Here is a 26,041-nt window from a genome sequence, read left to right on the forward strand (position 1 = left end):
TGACCTAGAAAAAAAAAGACGTTAATTAATCAACGTCGTTACGACAGCGAAAAAATTATCATCCCAATATAATCGACCATCCCAGAGATCGCCTCGTTACCAAGTTCGTTAATATCCCTCGTAAATTTCTATAATCCACTTTGTGCTAACCCGTTGCAATGCTGCCACTTTATATGGAACATTGACTCTAAGGCGTTGTACGATGGATTTTAGGGATTACAATTTCGATGTGAATAAAAGGGAATCGTTAAACCGTGCACGTTCCGGTCACAAGTTTGATACGAGGCGACGGGCAGGGATTACTTGGCGCGCGTATGAACTTCCGGTTTTCGTTTTAGAGCGTGACGTGGATGACAAGATCGCTCGAAGGGGGTGTCTTCATCGATCGGTACCTAATTTTGAAAGGAAAATAGATGTAATATGGTGAGATTATCGAGGATTAAGAAGTTCGTGCCATACTGATTTTCTGACGAGTAAAAAAGAAGATTAAGATGGATAAAAAATTTTACCTGATTCGACGACCACGGAGGAACATGGCTGCACCGCATGCTGCTCCTTGGCGACGTTAAATTCCTGAAATAAAATTAATTTGTTAGAAAGATTATTAGAAGAGAGTTTATATTTTTTAATTCTGATTAATCGTTTTATATTTTAATCCTCTATAATTGAATTTCATTTGTCTAGAAAAAAGTGGTATTGATCTGATCAATGAATATTCTGGAATGAGAAACAGAAATTATAAATTATTATAAATAAATTTTTTTAATCACAAAGAGATAATATAATTAAGCATTATTATATATACATATTAAATTCTAGGAAAATAAAATAAGATTTAAAAAATATGGATACATAAGTTTATGATTTCAAAGTAAAATAATGTTAGAATTAATTTTTAGAATGAACAAAATTTTCTGGAACACGAATATCTATGAAAGTAGATTTTAGAGATAGAAATTTTAATATCACAATTGTAATATTCCATATTTACAATTTTCACTGCATTGCTGATCAAAAGTTTGGAAACAATTTGCATAGCTACTGTTAATTTTGTTATAAATTCGAAATTAATTTTAAAAATATTAGTAATAATTTCTCTTAATTAAATAAATTTCTAAATTTAAAAAGACTTTAAAATAACAGAAATACAAGCTTGAGTTTATGAATTATCAAGTTCTAGTAATTCCAAACTTTACTCCATGCAAGGTCTTTCAATCTTTATCAACTAGAGAATATTTCTCTCAATTAATTATATCCTTTTAATGAGAATTAGAGTAGAAGCAAAAACAAACAACTTCGTTCAATGAGTTAGTTAGAACATTACGTTCCGAAAAAGGAATTTCGATTTCAAAGTTACACATTACACACATTACAGTTATATACTTAACCTGTCGTTTTACAAAATAAATGCATATATACACATGCGTTTTGCGATTTAGGTCAGTTACGGTATAATAGAAGGAGAAAAAGAGGAGAAAAATAAGAGAAAAATACAAGAAAAAAAAGAAATGAAAAAATAATATTTAGAAAAATTTTGATTTAGCATAATATCATTCGAAAAAGTTTTTAATTTTCAAAAAATTCGACGAATTTCTGAATTCTGAAATCGATTCTCGATTTAAACTCATTTATTTCTGGAATCTATAATTAAAAATTGTAATCGGTAAATGTATGTTTAATCGGTCGGATATATCGATGGCAAAAAATCAAATTGGATCGATGAACCGTGTTTTACGAGTCGTTGAAATTATCGATAATGGTTATATTTCAAGATTTCAAAAAAAAAAACACTAAAATTAATCTTTCGTCAATTACTTTATTTATTCCATTTAAATTTATAAAAATTTTTAAAAAATATAAATGTATATTTATATATACTTATATGTGCTTTTGGAGATTTAGAATTGCAAAGTATTTTTTTGTATTGGATATTATTTTATATTAATTTTTTATGGACTAAATTTTTCATTTAAAAGCTTTAGATATTTCTTTATGGATAAATTTTCGAAGTTATTCAATATTAAATTCCTTGTAACAAAGTAAAAATAATGAAGCTAATTGATCACTGACTATTTTATTTTATTTATTTTTAACACGAGAATGCTCTTAAACGAATATTTTCATAGTTATATAAATATTTACGGTATATAAATATTATACGCAATTTCGCGTTGAAATTTGTGTACCAAATAAATATCGATACATTCAATCTTTTAAATTTGTCATCCGCAAATCTGTGTATACATGAAGCCAAACGAAATCGTATTTATGGTTGGAAGTTGAAAGAAATTACTGGAAAATTGCACTAGGAGAAATGACGAAAAATGTGTCTTGTGGAGATGCACTTGGAAGATGAAATTTGAAATATCCTGTGCAAACAACGTTATTCAAGCGTTAAAATCAATAAAATAGAGTAAATACGATACATATATATATATATCCTCCAGAATATTAACAAATAGATTACACATGTTCATGCATTTATAGAAAAATTAAAGGTATAAAAATATATAAATAAAATGCATATGTATAATATGCAAAAAGATACGAAATCCAAACTAAAGTGAATATGATATTTAATGGGTAAAATAAATTTTTAATAAAGTTTCATTTCTCTAATTGTGCTTATATAAATTTTAAAAATTAAGAATCGACGAATTTATTCTATTTTGGAATTTTTATAGATTACAATTCGTATTGTTTTAAAATAAGAATTCACAAAAATATCATATTGTTCTATATGTATTCCAGTTTCCATTGAAGTTTGAATATATAATTTCAACACGCAACCACATGAAAGAAACTTGATGATATTCTTTTTTACTCGTTGCCTTATGAATCCTTTTATTACTACTTTTTAATTTCCTTTGATATTGTGCGGCCAAAGAAAATGCATTTCAGTTGTTTTGTCATAGATTCAATCCAAGAAATCCGTAAAAAAATTGAAACAACAGAACCGATCTGAATGGTCTAGAAAAATCGCAAAAATACGAGGATCTTAGTCACGAAAACTTTAAATATGTGAATAGCTTTTAAAAAAAAGAAATACAATTGATGATCTAAATATATTTTTTTCAATATTTGTAAAAACAAATAAATTTATTTTTATTTCTCATTAATCATCTTTATTTTATATGATGATTAAATTAAAAATGAACATCCAGATCAGATTTTTATTAAAAACAAAATTTATCAAACTTTATCATTAATTAATTTTTAAAACTAGATTTAGATCTAATCTTTGTTAAAACTTAATAAAAACTCGTACTCTTACCTCTTCTTTTAAGTAACTTCTGAAAAAAAATTATCAAAGAATAAACGTCACTCCATTAATTAATGTCCCCTCTTATCTGACGTTTCAAAAAACATCGTACATCATTTCTGTAAAATTATCACACTATATTTCTTCTAATCTTCAATTTATAACTCCTATTGAATATATCGTGATCGTAGAAAACATGGAATTTTTTTTAGGTCATGTAAATGAAATAAAAGATTTAATTTTCATCATTTTATCATTGAATAATTAGGCAAATTTCTTTTTTCGTGAGAAAATATTAGTGAGAAAATTAAATAGAAATTACATTGTATCATATTAATGATTAGACATTTGAAAGTAATGCATGTTGCATAGAATTGAAGAAATTTAAGAAATGTAAAAATGTGAAAAATGATAAAATTCGTACAAGCTATGAATACCACGTGGAAATTAAATTACACGTGGCAAGAATGTGTTTTATGCATGTAAGCTCTTTCAAATGATGATATTATTGAAATAAAAAAAAAAAATCAAGAATGAAGAATCGTTCTTCAAAAGATGAAAAATTGTACGTAAGGTAAGAATTTATTTCAAAGAAAGTGTTTAATATTTAATTTTTTTATATCTAATTCTTACGAATTCTTATTCTATTTCATATTTATTAATATTCTAAATAAATAAAATTTTTCCTATTTATATAAAGAAAGAATTCTAATTCATCATAATTTTTAATATTATAATATAAAACTTTGAAATTAATAATAAAATAAAAATAAAAATGATAAAAACGAAAATACATATATAAATATATGACTTCTACAAATTAATATTCTTCCAATAATTTAATAATGAGATTAAAAAAATAAAAAAGAATTATTCTTAAATTTTAATCAAATTATATATTAAAATATGTATTTCCATTCCTATTATCTACATCTGTTCACCCGTTTCTACTATTTTCTCCGCCATTTAACCTTGCTCCACATTGGATTGGGAAAAAATGCATTGCCAATTAAAAATCGTGACCTGTGAAGAATAGCGTTGATTTATTGATTTATTAATTAAGCTATTTTCTCGCTTTGAAATTCTGTTAAAAAACGCCACATTGAAACGATCACAATGAGACGATTATTATATCACATAGGAATTTGAATTTTCTCGAAATCAATCAATGTTTTAATTGAAAGTGAACAAGTGTTCCATAAAAGATAGTTCTTTGAGCAAATTTTCTGTTTCTTTAAAAAAAATTTTAATTAACAACCTAAAAAAAGTTTAACAAAAAATTATTCAATTAAGAGATTAAAATACAAATTTTTTATATCGTTGTTATCTTGTTCTTGAGTAAACTCGTTATGAAGATTTTAATAGAATTTTAAAATAACAAATGAAACCTTTTGAAAAACAAGAAAAGAAAATTGTTTTTAAATTATTTTCTTTATTGTGAATGATCTGATAATTTTGAGTTTTTAGTAATAAAAAGTATTACTAAATGTATATGAAAATGAAATTAATTTGCATGTATAAATAATTTTTAAATGAATTAAATACCATTTTTGCAAATATAATACTTTCACACGAAACTATTTAAATACGAAGCTAAAAATTATGTCGTATAGGAAGTTTCAAATTTTCTTATTGCATTGATTTGAATTTGATTATTCCACAAAAATAATCTCTCATATTTTATCGAAATGATTATAAAATTAGACATTAAATTTCGAATTTTTATTATTAATAATATCAAATTTCGATAAAAATAATCAAGAATGATCAATAAACTTTTCAATATATCGTATATTTTTATTTGTAATTTTTTTTCTGTTGATTAATTGACTGTTTTTAAAAATTTTATCGATTCTTCTTTGATACATTTTTTGTAAAATATCGAAAATTTTATAAGAATCTTGATTGATCTATTAATATCGCGATCAGAATATAAAAGGCGATAGAGTGATATGCAATGGAATATATTATATTATGAATTCATCCATGTAATAGTTCTTATGATTTGAATCGATATTACATCAAAAAAATTATTCACGAAGATAGATTTTTCTCTTTTTCAGATTGTTTCTAAAATGAATTTTTCGATCTACATTATTTGTCTGATTATATAGATATAGTGGCCGCATCTATTGATCTATACTACTTGTTCGTTTTGTCTATACGACGTCTATTCAATCTAAATCCTTTTGACTAACAATAATTATACTGTTCATTATTTGTCTAATCTATGATGCTTATTTAATATACATTTTCATTTCATGAGATGAAACACGTAATTTTCCTGTCTTCTTAATACTATGTATTCCATTTGATCGAATATATAATACATTTTCATCATCCATAATGAAAACTTGTAATGTTAAAATATTTCGTATTATTCTCGTATTGTATTCTAATGTTTCGACGAATTTATTAACAGTGATGCGTTTAGTGTTTGCATTTACTCGAGTAAAAATACTTCTGTACTAAAAATTTCTTTACTTGCTTGATCGAAATCTATTAAAGATTAATTAATTAAACATGAGCACTCGAGATAAAAACTTTCCACTTATTTTTCACATTCGGGAACAATGCTTCACTGTTCTTCACGGAAGTTGATGATAACTTCTTAAAAATATTTTTAAAAAAATTCTTCGTCATGTACGATTTGCCAATTATTTCGAATTCTGCCAATTATTATTGTAGATGGATTGATTTGCGAATATTGTACCTATTTTTGCTAAGAATATATGTTTGATTCGTGAATTCTTGTATAAAAATCTGAATTATTCGATCTTCTAGATTAGAAGATTAAAAAGTTTATGAAATAAAATTATAAATATATGTATGTATTAAGAATAATTTTGAAATATTGTTAAGAGCTTGATTAACATGATTATTAATTATTTTTTCTTTCAATATGCCCACGATTGTTTCATTTTACCCATCTGACCATGACCGTCTTGTTCTATTCTGCATGACTAAAACAATTTTATTCCACTTGTTTGATTACAAATGAAGATTCTACTTTTCCTTCTTATTCCATTTGTCTGATCATAATTATCTTGTCTTAATTATCTGATTGTAACTATCTTACTTGACTTATGTCTTGATATGACTTCTACATATGACTTATCTCATTCTAGTTTACATGATTGATATTTGTATATTATTTCCTTCTGTATCGTATCAATTTTATACTCCCCCTTCCAAAGCATACATTTTTATTTTTAATAATTCTTACTTTTAATTAATTCTTTTACTTCAAAGATTGATTTTTAATTTTTTTTTATTTTTACTTTTTATTAGTGTTCATTCAGAACAGTTAATATGTAAGTATGGCATCAATATAGAGAGCACGTTGCACTATGTGTAAATTCAAAAGAGAATTACTTGAATATTTGAAATTTCGCTTTGATTAAATTCTGTTCTTGGATCATGTTATTAACCAAGAGACCGACGAGACTAAGATTAAAGAGATTTTATTTACAGAATGAATGTCATGGAAACTATATGATAGCGATATTGTAGAATATTATAAAGGTAATTAAAAGTATTATTTATATATAAGGATACAGTATATCAAAAACGTTTCGTTCTTTAATACGTAATTTTATTTGATATCATTTTATGAAGTTTAATTTATATTTAATTCGTATTAAATTTATATTCAATGCATAATAATTCACATTTAATTGATCTCTGTCAAACAAATCATAACAAATCAATTCAAATATTTTCATACGAATATAAATACAGTTTATTAAAATTAATCGCAAATATTATTATACATTTACAAATATCATCTCTCGTTTTGGAATTTCTTTAAAAATAGGTATAATTATTTAATCATGTTCTCGAATTCAGAATTTAATTTTTTAAAAATTTTATTCTAAAAATATAAAAAGAATTCTTTTAAATTACAAATACTATTTCAAACATCGGTCTAAGAATCCAACAAATAAAAAATTTCTCCTACTAATAATGATTCGAGGCAAGAGAAAAAAATGTGAAAATTGTTCAAAGATGCTTATTACGTTTTAATTTTTGCAATAGATCGTCACATTTATATTTCAATCTCAACTGAGAATAAAAGGAAGATTAAGATAAATTTTAACTTATATATATAGAAATATTGGATATGAGAATACTTTTATTGTATATGTATGTAATAACTTATTCGAAAGTTTAATAGATAATAATAGAAGAGAGATCATAATAAATTTAAGGCAAAAATGATTCTAGTAAGTTTTCTTGATCTCTGTTCTTTTTTACAAATAAAATTTTCTACAAAACAGCAGAATTTTGTTATTTGTCGTGATAATTTGAAAATAAATTTCGCATTTTGAGAACAACAAGATATAGTCGTATATTTGGAGATGACGTGTTCAAATGCAGTGTCGAAAATTGATGGGAATGGTTTTTGTTCGTGAATGAAATAATAGGAAACTATGAATACCGACCGTGACTCAAACAATGAAGATTTATCCTGTACTTTTGAAAACATTATTTCTGCTCCTGCAAGAAATACATCGATCGAGGAAAAAGTTGGATTCAAAAAAAGTAATAAATCTTTTATCTGGATGATTTATATTCACGAAAATTCAAAGGAAAAAGAATATCAAATAAAGAAACTGAGAATTGTGGGAAGATAATAAACTTGAGTTTATTTTGCTAATTAAGAAACAATTCGTTTCAATTAAACCGAGGAAATGAAACGGTCGAATGCTGTTTTCACTTGAATTTATATTAATTATAAATTGGTTGTTAAAATTAAAGATTTTACCATTTTTTTAAAACAGTTTTTTAATATCTATGTGCATAAAACACGTTAACTATTATTTCCAGTATGTGAAAAAGTAACAACAGCCGTGAAGCAGGTTCGAAAGAGCATTCCTGAGCACTCTACGTAGAAAGTAAGAGGTTCTTCCGCCAAGAAAATACGATAAGAGCTCGAGACGACTGGAATTGTTTCATGCTCGGCTTATAGCAAAGCTCGCCATTTTCCTGTCGTCATCCACGATAAATTTTAATGTTTGCTTAAACGTTCTATGTGGAACGACTTTTGTTTCATCTCTTTTGGGAGAAATTTAAACTTTTTGATAACTTTTCCTTATTATATCAAACATTAAATTCGTGGATGATTTATTTAGGCTTTTTTATTCTCGTTTTTTTTGAAATGAAAATAAAAAAATTGATCTGTAAGAATATTATTTATTATTTTTAACTTCTTTACGAATTTCTTTTTAAAAATAATTTATTGTTGAAACAACGTTACATTCTTAGATAGATTTTGTCTATCGATGTAAAGAGATTAATAATAATAAAAGTGTTGATCTATTATAAAATCGAAATCAACCATACAAATTATCAAATTGTCTTCATTCATCTCGTATGGAATAGTAGACATATTCTATTTCCAATTATAACTCGATATAACATAACACAATTACTGCTTGTACCATGAATATTTTCTAATTATTATCTAATCCATATTTTTCAAACGAAAAATAATATTTTTAAATATATTCCAAGCTACGTGTAACAGGTATTACGAATACCTCGTGCCTCCGTTTATTAAAAACGCGAATAATATGATTTCTCGTTGGAACAACAACGGAAACCGATTAGTTTCGAGGTGCATTCCGCTTTAATCGCGTTTCAATTGCGGATCTCATTCGCAGAATGCTCGACGAACGAAAGAAAAAAAATTTGCTCCGATTTTAATTACAAGTTTAGTCAGGTTGAAGTATGCCTTTTAATTAACATCGCTCTTCGTGAATTCCAGAAATTGTTCGTCTATATTATATTCAAGTCTTTCAAGTTTCATACAGATTGTCAGATATTTTAACCGTAAATGTACCGGATATGTTAACGTTGTTTGACTTATTCAAGTTCGTTACAGAGAGAGAAAGAGAGAGAAAGAGAGAAATTCGTTGTATATTCTGGTCGGTGAATTGAACTATGAAGTTTTATTTTTTTTTGCTTTTACAATATTGTAAAATTAAACATTTTTCTTGGCTAAAAGAAATATAAAATTTAAAATGGTTTAGGATCAGTGGGTTACACTAAGTTATATGTAATTTCATCTTCTTCAATCTGAATTTTATTATAATTTTCAAGTAAAAAGTGGAAATAAATTATTTAAAGCAAAGTAGAAATTAATTGAAAATTTCGTTGAAAATTACGAGTAATTTTAATTTTATGGTCAGACAAGTTATGATCAGATAAGTTATGATCAGATAAGTAGTATAGACGCATTAGCGTCAGACAAGTAATACGGAATCGTTATGGTCGAGTGATATAGGATGATTATGGTCAGGAAAGTAAAACTAATTTTGCTAAGTTTACTATCAATATTCGCTCCTCCTTTTTTAATTTTATTAAACAAACGAAAAATATTTAAAATTTTGATTGAATTTTCTAACTATAATTTTATTATCTGAACATAAATTTGAACATAATTCGATTATTGAACTTTTTTGAGAAGATGTTTAATGAAATACACAAGAGATACAATGTATATAGAATATATTGTGTATCGAAGAGCATTGATGGAGAATATAATTTACATCATTATGTCGCGAAACGTATCACTATTTAGCTGAAAGCTTCTGTTCTATTGTAGACATAGGCTCTGGTGCAATTAGCAGTTATAATGATTGTCGACTAAAGTTATTTCAACCTCAATTATCAACATTTCTTTTTTCTTCCACTTTTAATCATCAAATGAATACTCAATTAAGAAAGTCATACGAATGTTTTCTTACAAGATTAAAAATAGAATAGTATTATCGTGATGTTTGAACGAGTTTAACGTTGTACGATGAGATTGTGTTAAGAAAATACGAGGAAAATGGGACGAAGAAATAATTAAGAAATTATAATTTAAATTTGTTGTGAATTTTAATTTCGTATTAAATTTTAATAAGCATATAATCAAAGTTTCAAATAATTCAAAAGATTTAACGTGATGATATAAAATCACAGGCGAGAAAGTATTTAGATTCTGTACGTATAAAATATTATCATTATATACATGTATTACAAAGGAAATAACGAAGCTACAGATGCTTTGAATACAAAACAATAAAAATAATAAACAATCTAAGCTTAGGATAAATCATAAACATTTTACAATCAAAATAAGAATATATTTCGAATTAATTGGTGGAAAATAAAAAGAAAAAAAAATAAAAACTTGTCCAATTGCAAAACGAATGAATTATTAATTTCTATCTGAATTATTATTTCATAATGATGTTCGAAACGATCTCTGAATGATGCAAAACGCGAAAATCACGTGACTCTTTAATTACACACGGTCGAATCGTTTCTTACTAATTAATCGAGGACGTCGCTTAAATATTGTACAATAATGCGGCCTGTTAATATTGTTAAAGTGAATCCAGGGCGGGCAAGTAATTAAATTTGGGATCAACGACCGGTCGGTACCATCGAGTGCAACATCACCGCTGCCCTAGGCCTACAATGGCAATGACGCTTTCACCACGCCTAATTGAAAGTGGCAATACATTTCGCGTGTATAATAATTGGGAATTACGTCGATGCTGCCTCGAGAAGAGGTAGCCTAAATTTGAGACCGTAGAGATAGAGTGGCCGATCTCTTCCCCTAATATCGGCCTAATTTTGAAACAGGAGAATGGTCAATCTTCACCATCGAAACGTTGTAATAGAATGACACGAAGTGGCAAACTGTTGCGCGAAACAAGTTCGATTGATCGATTTTCGAGGGTAGTTCTCGGACGATTGATGATCCAAAGAGAAAGTGTTGGCAAGTTAAAGTTGGGGGGATAAATTAACGATAAGTTGTTATAGGGAAGTTCGAAGGTAAAAGTATAACTTGCGATTTTTTCCCTCGAAGATAATTTCATTTGATTCTATTTTATATTCAGATTTATTCAGAGTAATGAAAGATTATTTACGTAAGATCATTTTTGAAAAATAAATTAATATAATTATTTTCAAATACCAATAATTTATATTATATATTATGTGATTAATTTGGGAATATTCGAGTATATAATTTTTTCAATTAAATTTTAATCAATTAAAAATCATTATAATCTTAAGAGAACGATACTGCGACACAAATGGAAAGGATATACTTGCACCAGTCTAATTAGGTATCGTTGAAATTACCGAATTAGCCGGTATGCATGTTTTAGTTAATTATAATCTTGCGGGTTGAGATTAGCTGTGGACAGCATATGCAAATGTACTCCGTGTATTCGAATTAGTTGTTTGCTTATACCGGGCAAACAAGTATGACGATTCACAATGTTAAAAGTACGAAACACGTATCGCCAAGAATATTAATGAAGCTACAATCGATATCGTACGATGCGTACATTTTCTCGGAAAATATGGTTTAATCAAAGATGCGCTTGACAATCTGATTTAAATGAAACGAACGAAAGAAAGGAGAAAAAAATAAATAAATAAATAACAACAATTTTCTATCTAAATTTGAATTTCAAAAGAAATTCGCAGGATATTTTTTTTTTCATTCATGCATTTTCAAAATTTTCACTTTAGTTTTTATTAATATGTTAATTTTTAGGAAAATTTTGTTCTTCTTTATAAAGTACAATATTATCGGTTATTGTATTGTAGTATACGTTTCAACACGATATGATATATGCATTATTAAGGAATAAAATTGTTAAAGCGTTTTGTTTTTAACATCTGTATTTAATATTCTATATTGTTATCGTATCGTTGAAAGAATTGAAATATAAATTATGAATGTTTATTTGATCGAAATATTGAAATTATTTGTAATATCGCTGATATATAAATTTTTGAAATAATTTTGAAATTAATAAGAATATTTCAAAATAAAATAATTAATTTTTCTGATATGAAGGATACGTGTAATTTTTATTTTTATCGATTGATAATTTGTTGAAAGTTTATGTATGTAATGTATACGAAGATTTTTAATTTCATTTGAACACGTTAAACAATAATTTAGCAGATTTATGGAATAAGAATATACAATATAAAAAATAATATCAATAAATCGTTTTGGGAATTTTAGACTTTAATTTTTTGAATATATTCTAAATGTAATAAAGAAAAAAGAATATAAAATTAATTATAATAAAGATATAGTATATAATAGGAGTTATATTAAAAATAATCTAACGAAGCTTTGATTTACTATGTTTTGATATTAAGTAACCAAAAATACTTTCAACTGTGAAATAAATAGGAAATATCTGAAATAGTGTTAATCTTGACCTAAAATATCTAATGAAAGGGTATAAAGATAATCAATGGAATAACACGTAATACCTTGGCTATCGTTCAACGATAATAATACGATTATCTGTTCAATTATTACTAAATGAACATGCAAATCGGATTCACATCAACTCGTATTATGGTTTATATATCCATAGATTACATGTATATACTCCAATTTAGATTGCTCAGATATGGAAAACTGTATTCGTGTAAATAGCAATTTTGACTTTATATACACGCATGCTTCGAATCATAAGCGAAGAATATTAAAAAAGAATCATTGAAATTTATAAAATTAGAGATATTCGATTATCTTGAGGAAGAAAACTCTCGTGAAAATAAATCTCGTGATAAAAAAAAAAAAAGGAAACGAAAGAATCAAATTGCAGATACAAAGTTTCAACTCTGATTTTTCACTTTCCGAACGATTTTTCTAGCAATTGAACTACTAGATATAAATAATCCATTCGTGTGTTCCAGTTTGACAACGATTTGAAATCGATCTGTTCATTGAATATTTTAGCATGTTAAGAGACATCTTTTCAATATTATACGGGAAATTTTGTTTCGTGACGAATTTAATATTAAGATATTTTTAAATTTCTTTAGATATTAATCACGTAATATTTCTTTTCGTGAAATAACAAAAAAATAATAAATATAATACTACTTCTGAAAAAATTTCATTATCAATATACCTTTTCTTATTATGAAAGATGACGAGAAATTAAATTCCATTAACTTATAACAATACAAGATGATATTTCGTTTGTAAAAATGTAAATGTCATGCTTTTGAATAAATTTTGCCTCTGGTAATAGAGAAATCCGTCGACTCGTTTAATATTTACCGTGTCAAACAATGTTCGACGCGTAAAATCCTATCAAAATGGCGATATCATATTCTCAGTTCTGGGACACGCGAGACCTTGGAAAGATTAATTGTCACGACAAAAGGAAAAATAATACTTTAACAGGTCACAAGGGAGACCCTTTTGAAACTGTATCTAAATACACCAAAATTAACACTTCTCTTGATTAAACAACATATTTTATAAGTATAACGTTCTAGACACAATATTGTTTATATTTAATGCTTTCATCGTTCGTATATTGATTCTTTTTTTAAAAAATTTGTAAAATATATACATTTATCTATTTTGAGATATAAAATACGTATAACGAATTTTTACATAGAAACTTTTAGAGCTTCGTTCGTGACACTGTTATATATATTTTGTTTTTAAAACTAATTGAATGAGAAAAATTCGATCACTCGAAGAATTTCAATCCTGTATCATGATTACTCGTTTACTTTTTTCTTGTTTATTGATATATAAATGAAACTCTTAGGAGAAAAAACTTTAATTCAACCGATACAAAGAACAATTTAAACAGCCAATTTCTAAAAAAATTTTATTAAGCGTAATCGTTATCTAATATTCGTTAATGTGGGCGTCGATCAGAATTTGAGGGATAATCGTAATTTCTCGTTCCGTTTCCGTGACCTTGGAGAAGCCGTAAGCTCGATCCACCCACCAGATCCGACTGTATCTAATTCAAATTGTAATGCGTCCCCTTAATAATTTGATTATGAAGATTAGGAAGTGACGTGCTAATCGAGCAATCTGATGGTTGAGGTCACTCGAAACGCGTTTTCACTGGATTTGGTTCGAGCGCCAGGAGAATTCCTCGACTTGCTCGACAGAAATAGAATTAATTGTCCAGAGTTATTGGGATCAAGATTTAATTTCAAGAGGGAAAATGTAGAAGAGAGTGGACATTTCGGATGGATGTACATAGATGATAGCTGTTGATTTGGATATTACATTTATACGGTCACTGAAATTTCTCGTTTAAATGTGAACGTGAAATTTTTGAAATTATCAATTATATGATAGTTCGAAAATTGGAAAAATTTGAAATATCATAAAAGATTTTTTTTTAAATTAAAAATAACATTTCTAAATAAAATTTCAATCGTTACATAAAATTTTCAATTGTTTGAACAGATTCTTTGTTTGAACAGAACTTCAAGATAAAAATATATATTATAATTCGGTTCAATCATGGAAATCTCGATTTTCAAGCAAACAATACTCCCAACTTTACGTATCTTACTATTTCGAATACATCATGTATTATTATGCGATTGGATGCATTAAACCATAGAACTTTTAGTTTCCTGTATTCCCTTCTTGAGACTAAAAAAAATCTCACGAATCAACCATGTCGATAGATTTATATACATTGCATTCAAGCTGATATGTTTTGATTTGATGATAAAGCAAATTTGGAGAATCACAGGTATCGTGATTGACGTCAATGGGGAACATTTATCACGTACATCTATTCTATTCGTCGATGGAAATGCAAAAAAAAAAAGAAAAAAAAAAGGTTATCGAAAAAGAGAATGAAAAAAGTTTATTTCCTATGGGTATAAAAAACTGAATAATCGACGTAGAAACCATGAGAAAGTCAATTATCACAAACGTATCACAAGGTTGTGTATTCTTCATCATTCAAGGTCTCTACTTTATCATAAGTTTCAATATACCTTCTGTCCATCCTTCCACTTTTTCTGGTACTTTCTCTCCAAATATCTTTTTCTCTTATAATCTTATTTTTTCTCGAACTCTCTTTTCCCTTCTTCCTCAATCGAAAATTATTAATCTAGAAAATAATTTTTATTAATTTCCTTTCATTTTTCTCTTATTTGAAATAAAAATTCAAGAATAAAATTTAGGAATATTTGGCGTACTTTTTCTCTCGCACTCTGAAATAAAAAATTCTAGAATATTACCGTCTCTTACCTCTTACCTCGTTATTCTATCTTTCTTTCAATTCTCTTCTATTTAAAATACTAGAAATAAAAAAATACTAGAAATATCGTTTGTTTCTCGAATTCTTATCGCGTATCATCCAATGATTAGATGTTGTTAATTACAGTATCAGGTGTACGAGACGTGTAGGAGCCACGAAGACGGAACGTCTAATCCGCTCGAAGCCCGTTAACGAGGAACTCGACACGACACTTCTTCTCAACCATCGGTAAACACATCGAGGTTCCATTCTCTGCCACAATAAAACCCTCTCCTCGTCATCGTTCGCCGATCGATTCTGTATCAATTACCCGCCCCATCACGTGAACTCTATTTTCTGTTCGGCTCGTAAACGTAAAGGCGAAGTTTTCCCCCTCGTTTCAAAGTACACGAGATACTATCGGACGAGGACGATAACAAAAACGCAAATGCACTTTCACCATCCTGGCTTCAAGTAGCTTCGACAATGATGCACGATAAAGGCATCGAATGATAGAGCTAATATTCTCTCTCTCTCTCTCTCTCTCTCCCTTTCTCTTTATCATTATACTCTCCTGTGACGTCAGAGTGATTGCTTATCAGCGAAAACAGTTTGCACCACATAAAAGAGAGTTCTTTTGTTGAAAAGCTCATGCGTTTAATTGAGAACGAGTGGAAACACACTCGAGACAAAAAGGATATAAGCGTATATATAGGCTGGAATTTATGATTCTTTCGCATCTTCGAGGTCTGAAAGGCCGTTGTACAGTGATAGGTTTCATCCATTGGTTTCAGTGTTAACCGAAACCCCTTCTTAAATTCCCTCCCACGATCCGATACAATGCCGTTCGAGAGAGCGTCATTCCATTCGTGTATTCGTGTCAACTCATCCTTGACCACTTCGATTCAAAGCGATTCTGTGAAATCTACAAAATGAATTTCATCCACTTTTCTTTTTATTTTCGTCCTTCTCTTCGAATTTTATCAGATAAACGAATTTCAACCCCTTGAAATCCCTTATAATTCAAATTTATAATTTCAAACGGAAGATCATTTTAAAAATATTCTCTCGAGAATCTTCGTTGTAAATCTCAATTATTTCCATTAAATCTATTTGATAATGTTAATCTCGAGTATATACACTTATTTATAACAGTTCATTTTTGTATTTTTACATTAATTAATTATCGTTTTAAAAATAACCTCGATTCAGATCGAGTAACGCAATAAGTAACAATTGCGTGCTACCTCTGATTCTATTTTACTCGCCAAGTAAATACGATACGCCGTAATCACTCGATTGATCGAACTGTATTTATCCACTATCGCTATACCACTAATGCGTCCGTCAAGGCGTTCGTCTGATATCTTAATATTCATAGTTTGTTCATTTGTTCAAGTAATGAAACCACTGAAATATTCAATTTAAAACGTGAAATCTTACGCTATATTCGGCATAATATTATCATTTTAATAAATAAGATATGTTGAAACAAATGGAGAATAATACAAATTCTGAAATTCGATAAATTTTCAGATTTTAAATGTCAGATATAAAAATTCAGATTGCAAATTTGATTTGCTAGATTCCAAAAAGATTTTTAATTTAATGATTTCAAATCTTAGACTTCCAATTAAAGATTTCAAATTTCAAATTTCAAATTCATCTAATTTTAAACTTTAATAAACCATGTACAAAGATAAATTATAGCTATATACCGTTGAATCATAAATGAGTTAGATTCGAGTTAGATAATTTAATTTTATATAATGTCCGATCTTAATTCACATTTTTCGCGATAAAAATTATTAATAATCTTTATTGCGATAACGTAAAATTAAATGGCCTAACCCAAAAACTCTTGTAAGTCAACTCTACGACGCAAGTAGAGGAGTTGAAGAACAAAATCGATTTTCAAGAAATTTAAAGTAAGAATCTTTCTTTGATAAAGAATATAACATGATTTTATTTTCACTCTTCGACAGATCTATTGCAATCAATTATTTCAAGACTATTTCTTGGATCGTCGTGTTATTCACGTCATTAAACACAAGAGCACAATTTCCAGAAACGGACAAATACAATATTCTAAATTCTAAATTCAACGACTTAGTTGACATCGCTGTTACGCGTCATTAATTTGCAATTTAAAGCTTCCTTCGAAAGCGAAACAAAGCAAAATTGGCATTCCTGACCGATAGAATTCCAAACATTATGAAATTATTTGCAAACGATTTCTGAAGTGTATCCTAGTCCTGCATACATTCTATGGAATTTCAAGAGATCCTGTTTTCTCTCAAGGATTAATTTGATGAAAAACATAAAAGAAACAGGAAAAAGAAAATAATGGAAATTAGAATGTGAAAAAAAGTGCAAAGATATATAACCCAAGTGCACGTGCTGTAAATTATAAATCGAGTTTAAATATTAATGTTGACTCCTCTAATTACTTAGGTTTGCTTACGATACTTATATAATTTATACATACTGATTGAATCTCGTTTGTTATATCATAAATTGAAACGTGCATATCTATATATATATTTCGAATTCATAGTTTACAAGTTGTCGATGAATACAATGATTTAAAGTAGGAAAAATTATACTATTCGTTCATTATAATTATCTCAAACATGTTCTTGTTGAAACTGTCCATCTTTCACTTTTCCAACATCTCACATTGTTGAAATTCGTACGAATACGAAGAGAAGGAAAGAAAAGAGAGGTTGAAAAATCTAACAAGGAAAAAAGATTTAAAAAGCAGAAAAAACCATCGCACAAATGTGCGTCAATATTATTAAATTCTAATTATTATAACTACCTGTACAAATTATCCATCTCGTTAAAATATAAGGAAAATATGAATGCAAGAAAGAATACAGGTATGAAATACAAGGAGAGAAAAAACGTAGGGGAATAAGAGGGGGATGAAAATGAAGATGAAAGAAAGAATAAAAGCAGAAGGTTCGAATATACGTCAAGGCTATACGGGCTCGATCATAAGCGTGGACGATCGTGTTTCTGTCAGCTACTTCAATGCCAATTAACCACTCTTCCGTTTCTCACCGAGTGGAAAACATCGATCCACGACACGAATACCGATTGCATCGTCGGCTAGACGGCCGGACTTTAATTAATCGCGCGTGACGATCATTGCCTGTCGTTCTTAAGTTCTCATCCCCTTAACTTCTTCCCTCCCTATCCCTCTTCCAATGACAAAGACAACGTTCAGCCTTCCTCGAACGATTTTCCCCTCTGTACTCTCTGTTAACTGGATCAAGTTATTAAGTCGTTTGAACAATTTGTATCAACAAATTTTATCGACAATTTATGCAATATATTTGAAGCTCGTATTTTATTTTCGAAGTTTTAGAATATTTTCCAGAATTATCTTTCAGAAGGGACAATGAGTTGATCAAAGGATGAAACAATTTACAATTTCTTTGATTTTCTTTAAATCTAATATGCGATATAGTAGCTGAAAATTATTCTCTGTTTCCTCTTTCGAGTAAATTGTATGAATTTTGTTTTATCAAACTTTTGTTCATTTTTATTTTTTCAGCGTACATTGTATAATTTATAAGGATAAAAATATTTGTTCCGATTTCTGATTTCTTTTGTCTCCCATTCTTTGTATTGTAACGCTTTCCTTTACTACGCTTTTTCTTTTCATTTCTTTTTTTTGCTTTATCATTGTGTTTTTCCTTTCTACTTTTATAAATTGTAAATATTGGGACGAATTAATTCCGATTCAATTGCTAAAGTGAAACTTCGACTATTCGCTTCATGTTTGCAATGGCGAACCATTTTGGGAAACTTGGAGTGACTGTTTGCACCGGATCAGAGCTCGATTCAATCCATTTGAATCCCTAGTTAGAGATCACGAAGATTCAATACCACAAAGGTAATAAAAGAAAGAAGGGAGAATATAGTAAAAATATAAAATTTCATTTCACGTGTCAAGAAACGCACGATTTGAACAAATTGATATTCTCCACCTAAGACGATTTAATGAATTATAACGTAATTTGCCGGGGCGTGTTGTCGCCAGCGGGACAGAATATTTGATAGAATTACCAACAACTTATCGATTGACTTCGAAATCGAATCTTCGTAACTGGGTCAATTTGGGTTCACGATCTTATCGATGCTTTAACGATGATTATAAAAAAATCATTTCGCAATTTCGTTACTCACTCATTGAATGCATACTAAACGAGAGAAGAAAAAGTTATCCGATGTACAAATAATATCGTTCGATTTATTTACATTTATACATCAGATATTTAGTAACAAGTATCCTTTTATTCTTTTTCTTTTTTTTTCTTTCATTTTCAATCCCATCATATTGCTGTTATATTACTATTTTATCATCCTTATTATTTCATTTCTGACACGAAATAATAAAATCAGGAAGGAACGGATGGAGAGAGGAAATGAAAAGAGATACACACATGGCGTGTTTCCTTTTGACAATGAGTTTCCTAATGGACATGAAATCACGCTATCAAATTTTAGCGTCTTAGATTCAGGATAATAGAGTATTCTAAACGAAATGATAATTGAATGAATGTAAAATCTTTTCGATAACGAAATACGAGAAAAGAGTTTTGACGTAAATAAAAAAAAAATACACACATATATTCAAATATTTTTATATTATACTTTACTTTGTATTTTTCTAGTTTGTAAAACGATATCCAGTTTCAAATATTGAAACGTCAGTTGCAATAGCGAAACGTTTAACCAAAGCATCGTATGAACGACAACGTGTCACCAGATAAACTCGTCAAGGGGTTAAAGGTATCGTTCAATCTTTTATAAAACTGTTTATTCAATTTTTCCAAAATATATTCCCTATAAAAATGAGCCCAATGGTATTCTATTATTCGAGATCCATCCCCTTTAATATTCATTTCGAAGCGATCCGGCAATTCCAAAAATTTCAGCCGATCCAATTTATCCTTGATTTTTTTATTAGCACAAGCGTTGCTCAGGGTAACGGTGAAAAATTTAAATCGAATGTTCGTTCGCACGAACTTCCCGTTATCACTAAGAGGGGCAAGGAATTTCGTCGCGAATATCGATCGTTGAAATTCGTTTCGTGTATCGCGATTTCGTTTATCTTTGTCGCCTATCTTCCTACGATTTATCCACGTTCGACCCCTAAAATCTCATTTCCTGACACAATCGAAACTGTCGACAACGATATGATACATTTTATCTAAAACAGGTGGAACGATGTACGCGCTTCTTCGAGATTAATTTAATATTTATAACGGTACGTTAAAAAATATTATTATATTTGAAAATATAATTGTCGATGTGGATAAATTAATATTCTATCTATTTAACCTTAGTCATCGTTCGTGAAATATATTAATGTTTATTTAGGCCGTCTGAGAATGGCCTCTAGCCAATATTAATTATAGTCATCGTGTAGTTAATTTAAACGAATATATATTGACCTATATTTGTATATATATATATATTATTTTATAGACACGTTAAATTTATCTTTTCTCTTTATATACGATTGGCAATTTGCCTTTTTATTTAGAATTATTATAAATAGTATATAATTGTACTTTTTAATTAAGGTTCGAGATTAAAATATTTTTTTTTTATTCGAATCATTCGAATCTAATGACAGATCATCGAAATCGATATTTATATATCTACCCAATAACATTTCGATTAAAAATAGATTAAAAATAGATTTAAGACAAAAATAAGATCTCTTGAGGATTATCTCATGATAAAATCACAACTTCGAATAAGTTAAATAATCCACAACGTGGAATATTGGTCACTTTATAATTCATCTATCTAGGGACCATGTTACAACTCGATACTTAGATTCAAGTTTAACTTCTTCATCTAACATGAATAAAATAAAGTCACCATAGTTTAGAGTGTCATTTTCCTTCAAAAACGTAAATGTAAAAAGTAATAGATCTATTGATTTTCTTTTGAATTCTCTTTTTCTTTCGATACTTAAGTACATAAGGATGATTTCGAGTAATTAACACCGTGACAATTATAAAGACCGATGATACTTTTAAATGAAATGAATTCGACAAATAAACGAAAATTTAAATAAAGATTTACGTTTCATTTTTACTGAAATTGAAGTTGTATAGTAATACGAGAGTGTAATACGATTCTCTGTTAGTGCACACGAATTGAAAAAATCGATCTAAAATAGAAAAAAAAAGGAAAGTTCTTTCGAAGTGTTCGAAGAATCTTGCGTCACAGTATTGACGCAAGTCGTCACGATGTCACGTGTGTTTTACTCTGTTGATTGTTCCAATAGAATAAGAAACCTATATATTACTATTTGAACGATCCATTAGATACAATATAATTTAAATCGCACATGCAATACACATTTATACGAGATTTTCCATTATTCAAATACAACGCGTATATATATTCCATTTTCCGAAGAATTTTTCGAAATCGAAGAAAAACAACAGAGGATATAACGAAAAATTCTTTTTCCACGCAACTGTCTTAAACCAGTTATGAAAAGGGGATCGATGTCGCGTGCTCGTTAATCTGAATCGAAAAGAGGACGGATCAGAAATGGCGGGTAAACCGATCCGGATTTGCTCTTTTCCCGATTACATAATTCGAATATTCGTCATTATCCGGCAAGCCGGTATCAAGCCGATAGCACGATAGTTTCGCGATGACACGTTCACCATAATCGAGGTACGAGCCATGATTTTCCAAGCACGCGGTTGTCGAGCAAACGTAAACACGAATCGGATACCGAGTTATCGTTGCACGGCTCGTGATAAATTTCCAATTCCGGAGCGGAGGACCTGTTGAAACGATCGTCGAGAGGATCAAGGGGCAACCAATAACGTTTCTTCGTTAATTTCGGAACGAAGGCGATCCCACGCACGATCTCGCGTGAGATCTCTTGCGAATTACGCAGATTCCCTCTTTGTTTACCGATTTGCTCGATGCGCGCGATTATTCTGTGTGTAAATCGCGATCAAACAATCGGGATCCTCGCGCGTGTGTTGCTGTCTCTCGCTCGATTACGAATTAATTAGAGGGAGAGAATGGCCCTGATGGATCACGTGTTTGTGCTTGATGATGTCATAAAATCGAATTTGCACGATCGCGTGAAATCATCGAATAGAGTGAGATCTGTCTATAAATAGATAGTTTAAGAAATCGAATCGGATTATGCATAATAAAAAGTTATTCTTAAAATGAAATAGGTATTTGTATAAGTTTCTAAAAATCTCTCTGTTATATTCATATTCCTATAAAGGATAATTGAAAAGTTGGATTTGTTCGAGACAAAAGAAAATAATCAGGTAGATTTAACGTACGTGTGTTGGTAGATGGATTATATAAACGTTCTTCGAATCTTCGAATAAATGGAAATGTTTCTCATAAATTATCATTTTTCTTCTACAATATTGAACAATTATTATACACTGTAATCAAAGCAATCTTTAATTTCAAAGTCGTTTCATTCACAGCTCGAAACATATTTGACTCCTCCAAAATTACCTTATTTTCTTATTCATTTTCACAACGCGCCCGTTATAATTATACCTCCCTGTATATATATTAATATCATCATTACACCGTTTAATTTTAATCCAACGCAACATCCATACGCTCGCCACAAGCGAGAACAATTAATTTCATCGTCGAATGGCGAAACGGAATCCACGTTGCGAGGAAAAACGAGGATTCCGAAACGTTTGCTCCCCTCGAATCACATAGGCTTTTGTTAACAAGGTATAAAATGTGATCGATGTGGCGGGGGTGGCGGATCAATGCCGAGGCCTGGTCGAAGCCGACAGAGCAAAGGAGCCAATTAAAAAGCAATTTCGACGTTGTAGCAAAAATATCGGATCGATCTAATTTCGTCTTCTCGTTATCTCGAATTTAATCCTTGCCAGAGGAGGGTGTCCAACGTTTTAAAAGTAAATTTACATGCATATGGACCATGCTCGACCGGCCATTTATATTTGCCACTGTTCTCCTAAACCCTGTCCCTCCTCTCTTCCTTCCCTGTCTCGTGCAATCGAGACTCGCTTAAGGGAAGAAAATTTTTCACCAACCATTCCAGTAACTACCAACAGTAATCGATTGCAGCGCTGTTTAACAGCGCGCAACATTTCCTCCTTCGTTTCACCAGGAAACTGGTTGCGAATTCCATCTACCTCTGAATTCTCCTTTAACCCCTGTAAATGATACTCGGTTAAAACGACGAGTATGAAAGGGGATACCACATTTATCAGATGGCTTAGCTCTCTCTCTCTTTCTCTTCTTCTCTCTCTCTCGCTCTGTGCATATATGAACAATCGAAGGAGTTATGCGCCGTTTGTTTTATGCAGAGTACAATTTGACTCTTGTGCTCTTAAGTTATCTTGTTTAATTGTTGCAGCTCTCGCTGGATGAAACGTTGCATATCCTTACTCGATGATTGTTTGTTCTTGTAATATAGGATAATTTACAGTTTCATGCTGTGTATCGAGGATATTTATATCGAGGAAGTTTCGTGGGCGAATATTTTAGAGTTATTAATGGCTCTTTTAATATTACTTTTTTTTTTCATGGTTAAAGTTTGAGTTTGGAAAGGGGAATTATTAATGATTATAATAGAAAAAGAATTTTTTATATTTATGAATGAATAAGTGTTAATTAACAGATGATTTACGGATGTTTATGAAAATTCGTATCTTACTTGTTTGACTTTCTTTTACAACAATGCAAGGAACGATATTTGAAGATAAATTTTTGAAACCAGAAGCTTTCTGAATAAGTCCATGGAACGTTAAAAAACCCGGAATTAAAACTTTCAAAGGAATTCACTCGATTTACATTTTATCTTATAGACCCTTTCATCTCAAAGCATTTCGAACTCTTGTCTCTACCTTATTTGCACATCCTGATTTCCTACTTCTACTTCAGAATTCACAGATTTCTTCTAAAATTATCCGCGATTGAGTCGAACAAGATATAGAATATTTTGATCCAAATTAATAAATTCGATAAAAAAAATTTTCAAACGGAATTTCTATCGTTCGTTATACTTTAATATAGAAGTTTTTATCATCACGAAATGTTTCATTCTCTTTTTCGATCATTGAAAATAACTAAACGCAAAGAATCTATCTATCTAATAAAAATCTATCCAAATCCTATGAAGATGGCTCGATAAAAAAAAGAACGATTTATCGAATTTCGAACAATGTCCAGAATTTGTCGGATTCTTTATTCATATCTCGGATGTTCAATCCCGGCCTTTTTCGTTTCGTTTTGATGTCATTCCTCAGAATGTTGCGGAGCAGGCGGTTTTAGGAACGATTGTAATCGAGAACGATATCGAAGATAGGAATTGACAAGCCCCTGTCCGAGCGAGTGTTATCGACACCGCAGGATAAAGCGTTTTTGTCGTTAAAGATGATAAAGTTAAAAAAAAAAAAGAAAAGAAAAGAAAGAAAGAATCGATGAATTCTTGATCGAATCGATCGAACTCGCATTATTCGTTTTTACAATTAGTCGCTAGAGGATACGATTGGGATCGATGTTCGCGAGGAAACGCGAATCGAATGTGTTTGGAAGGAAGAATTAAAAGTCAAGAGTCCAAGGATACGTGGCCAAAAAATGGTTCTTTTGCGTCAAACCCGGAGAATATAAAATTAATGCATTGAAACAAGACTTGGAATAGATCGAGTTCGATGAGATTGATTGGACCGACGAAATAAATTTCTTACGATTGAGAAATTGAATCTTTTCCGAGTTTCTGCATTTATTTTATAAATATAAAACAATTATCATATATGACAATTATTATGGTTATATAGATTGTAAAAGACTTGGATAGATTGTATTAATTTCAATCCAATAAACATCTTGTCAAACAACATTATGTCCCTTACGTAATTCTTCTGAAGATTAAAACAATCGAAAATTTTATTTGCCGAGAAATCGTTTCAACGTAATTTCTAAAAGGAAAGTGAAGGAAAAAAAAAGGAAACTAAACTCTTTTCTTACGACGTCTTTTCAAATATTAATTTTCAGAGATCGATAAATTCTGCGAGCAGCAATAACTCGTTAGAAGAATGATGTCTAATAAGCAAATCGTGTTACGTCGAGTAATCGAAGTATCTTGGAAGGGAGAAATACATTTTTCGTGATTTACTCGCCGACGTAAACGCCTCGTTATGCCAATGCTATGGGAGGCCGAACGAAGGAAACATCGGGGCGAAAAGGAGAAGCGAAATAAATCATATTGCCGACTTCGTTATCGTCATTGTACACTGTACAACCGGGATACACCCCCTCCTTCTTCCTCTCATTATCTAGATATGATTTACGATTGCTCGTCGGGATCTCATTGATCGAACAGGGTAAAGCGAATTTCTACCAGCTTGTACCGTTCCACACACATACATCAATGTACATAACGTTTCCCTGTAAACCAATAAGGGGAATCCTGTACACGAAGGAAAAGCTGTTGATTGTCTCTGAGAAATCAATTATAGATAGATTGCTTGATTTCGATTGAAGGGATGATTGGTGAAGATAATGCGAGAGTGGTATTGATCGAGAAAATTTTGCGCCGTGAAAGTGTAAAGTGATGAGGAATATTTGAAATTTTCTGAATTTTTTTAAAATTTTGAATTAATTTTTTTTTAATCTCCTTCCATGTATAACTCTAAAGAATAAAAATCCGACAAAT

General features: G+C 29.6%; 1 protein-coding gene and 1 long non-coding RNA gene across 6 annotated transcripts in view; both read right to left on the reverse strand.

The window, feature by feature from the left end:
• The window catches only part of LOC107996784 (synaptotagmin-5), a 116,835-nt gene that overhangs the window by 10,301 nt on the left and 80,493 nt on the right, over positions 1-26,041 (reverse strand). For all 5 annotated transcript variants that reach the window (XM_017055005.3, XM_017055002.3, XM_062071973.1 and 2 more), the window contains one exon: positions 510-573. In XM_017055005.3, the coding sequence (XP_016910494.1) occupies positions 510-573 (64 nt within the window). The remainder of the gene's footprint in view (positions 1-509; positions 574-26,041) is intronic.
• LOC133665724 (uncharacterized) lies at positions 10,132-15,864 on the reverse strand. The gene is made up of 2 exons (XR_009828973.1): positions 15,337-15,864; positions 10,132-15,189 (listed from the first exon to the last, which is right to left on the reverse strand). It is a non-coding gene; the product is annotated as an uncharacterized LOC133665724 (long non-coding RNA).

This window comes from Apis cerana, linkage group LG2 (genome assembly GCF_029169275.1).
Source record: "Apis cerana isolate GH-2021 linkage group LG2, AcerK_1.0, whole genome shotgun sequence".
In the NCBI taxonomy this organism is placed as follows: Eukaryota; Metazoa; Arthropoda; class Insecta; order Hymenoptera; family Apidae; genus Apis; species Apis cerana.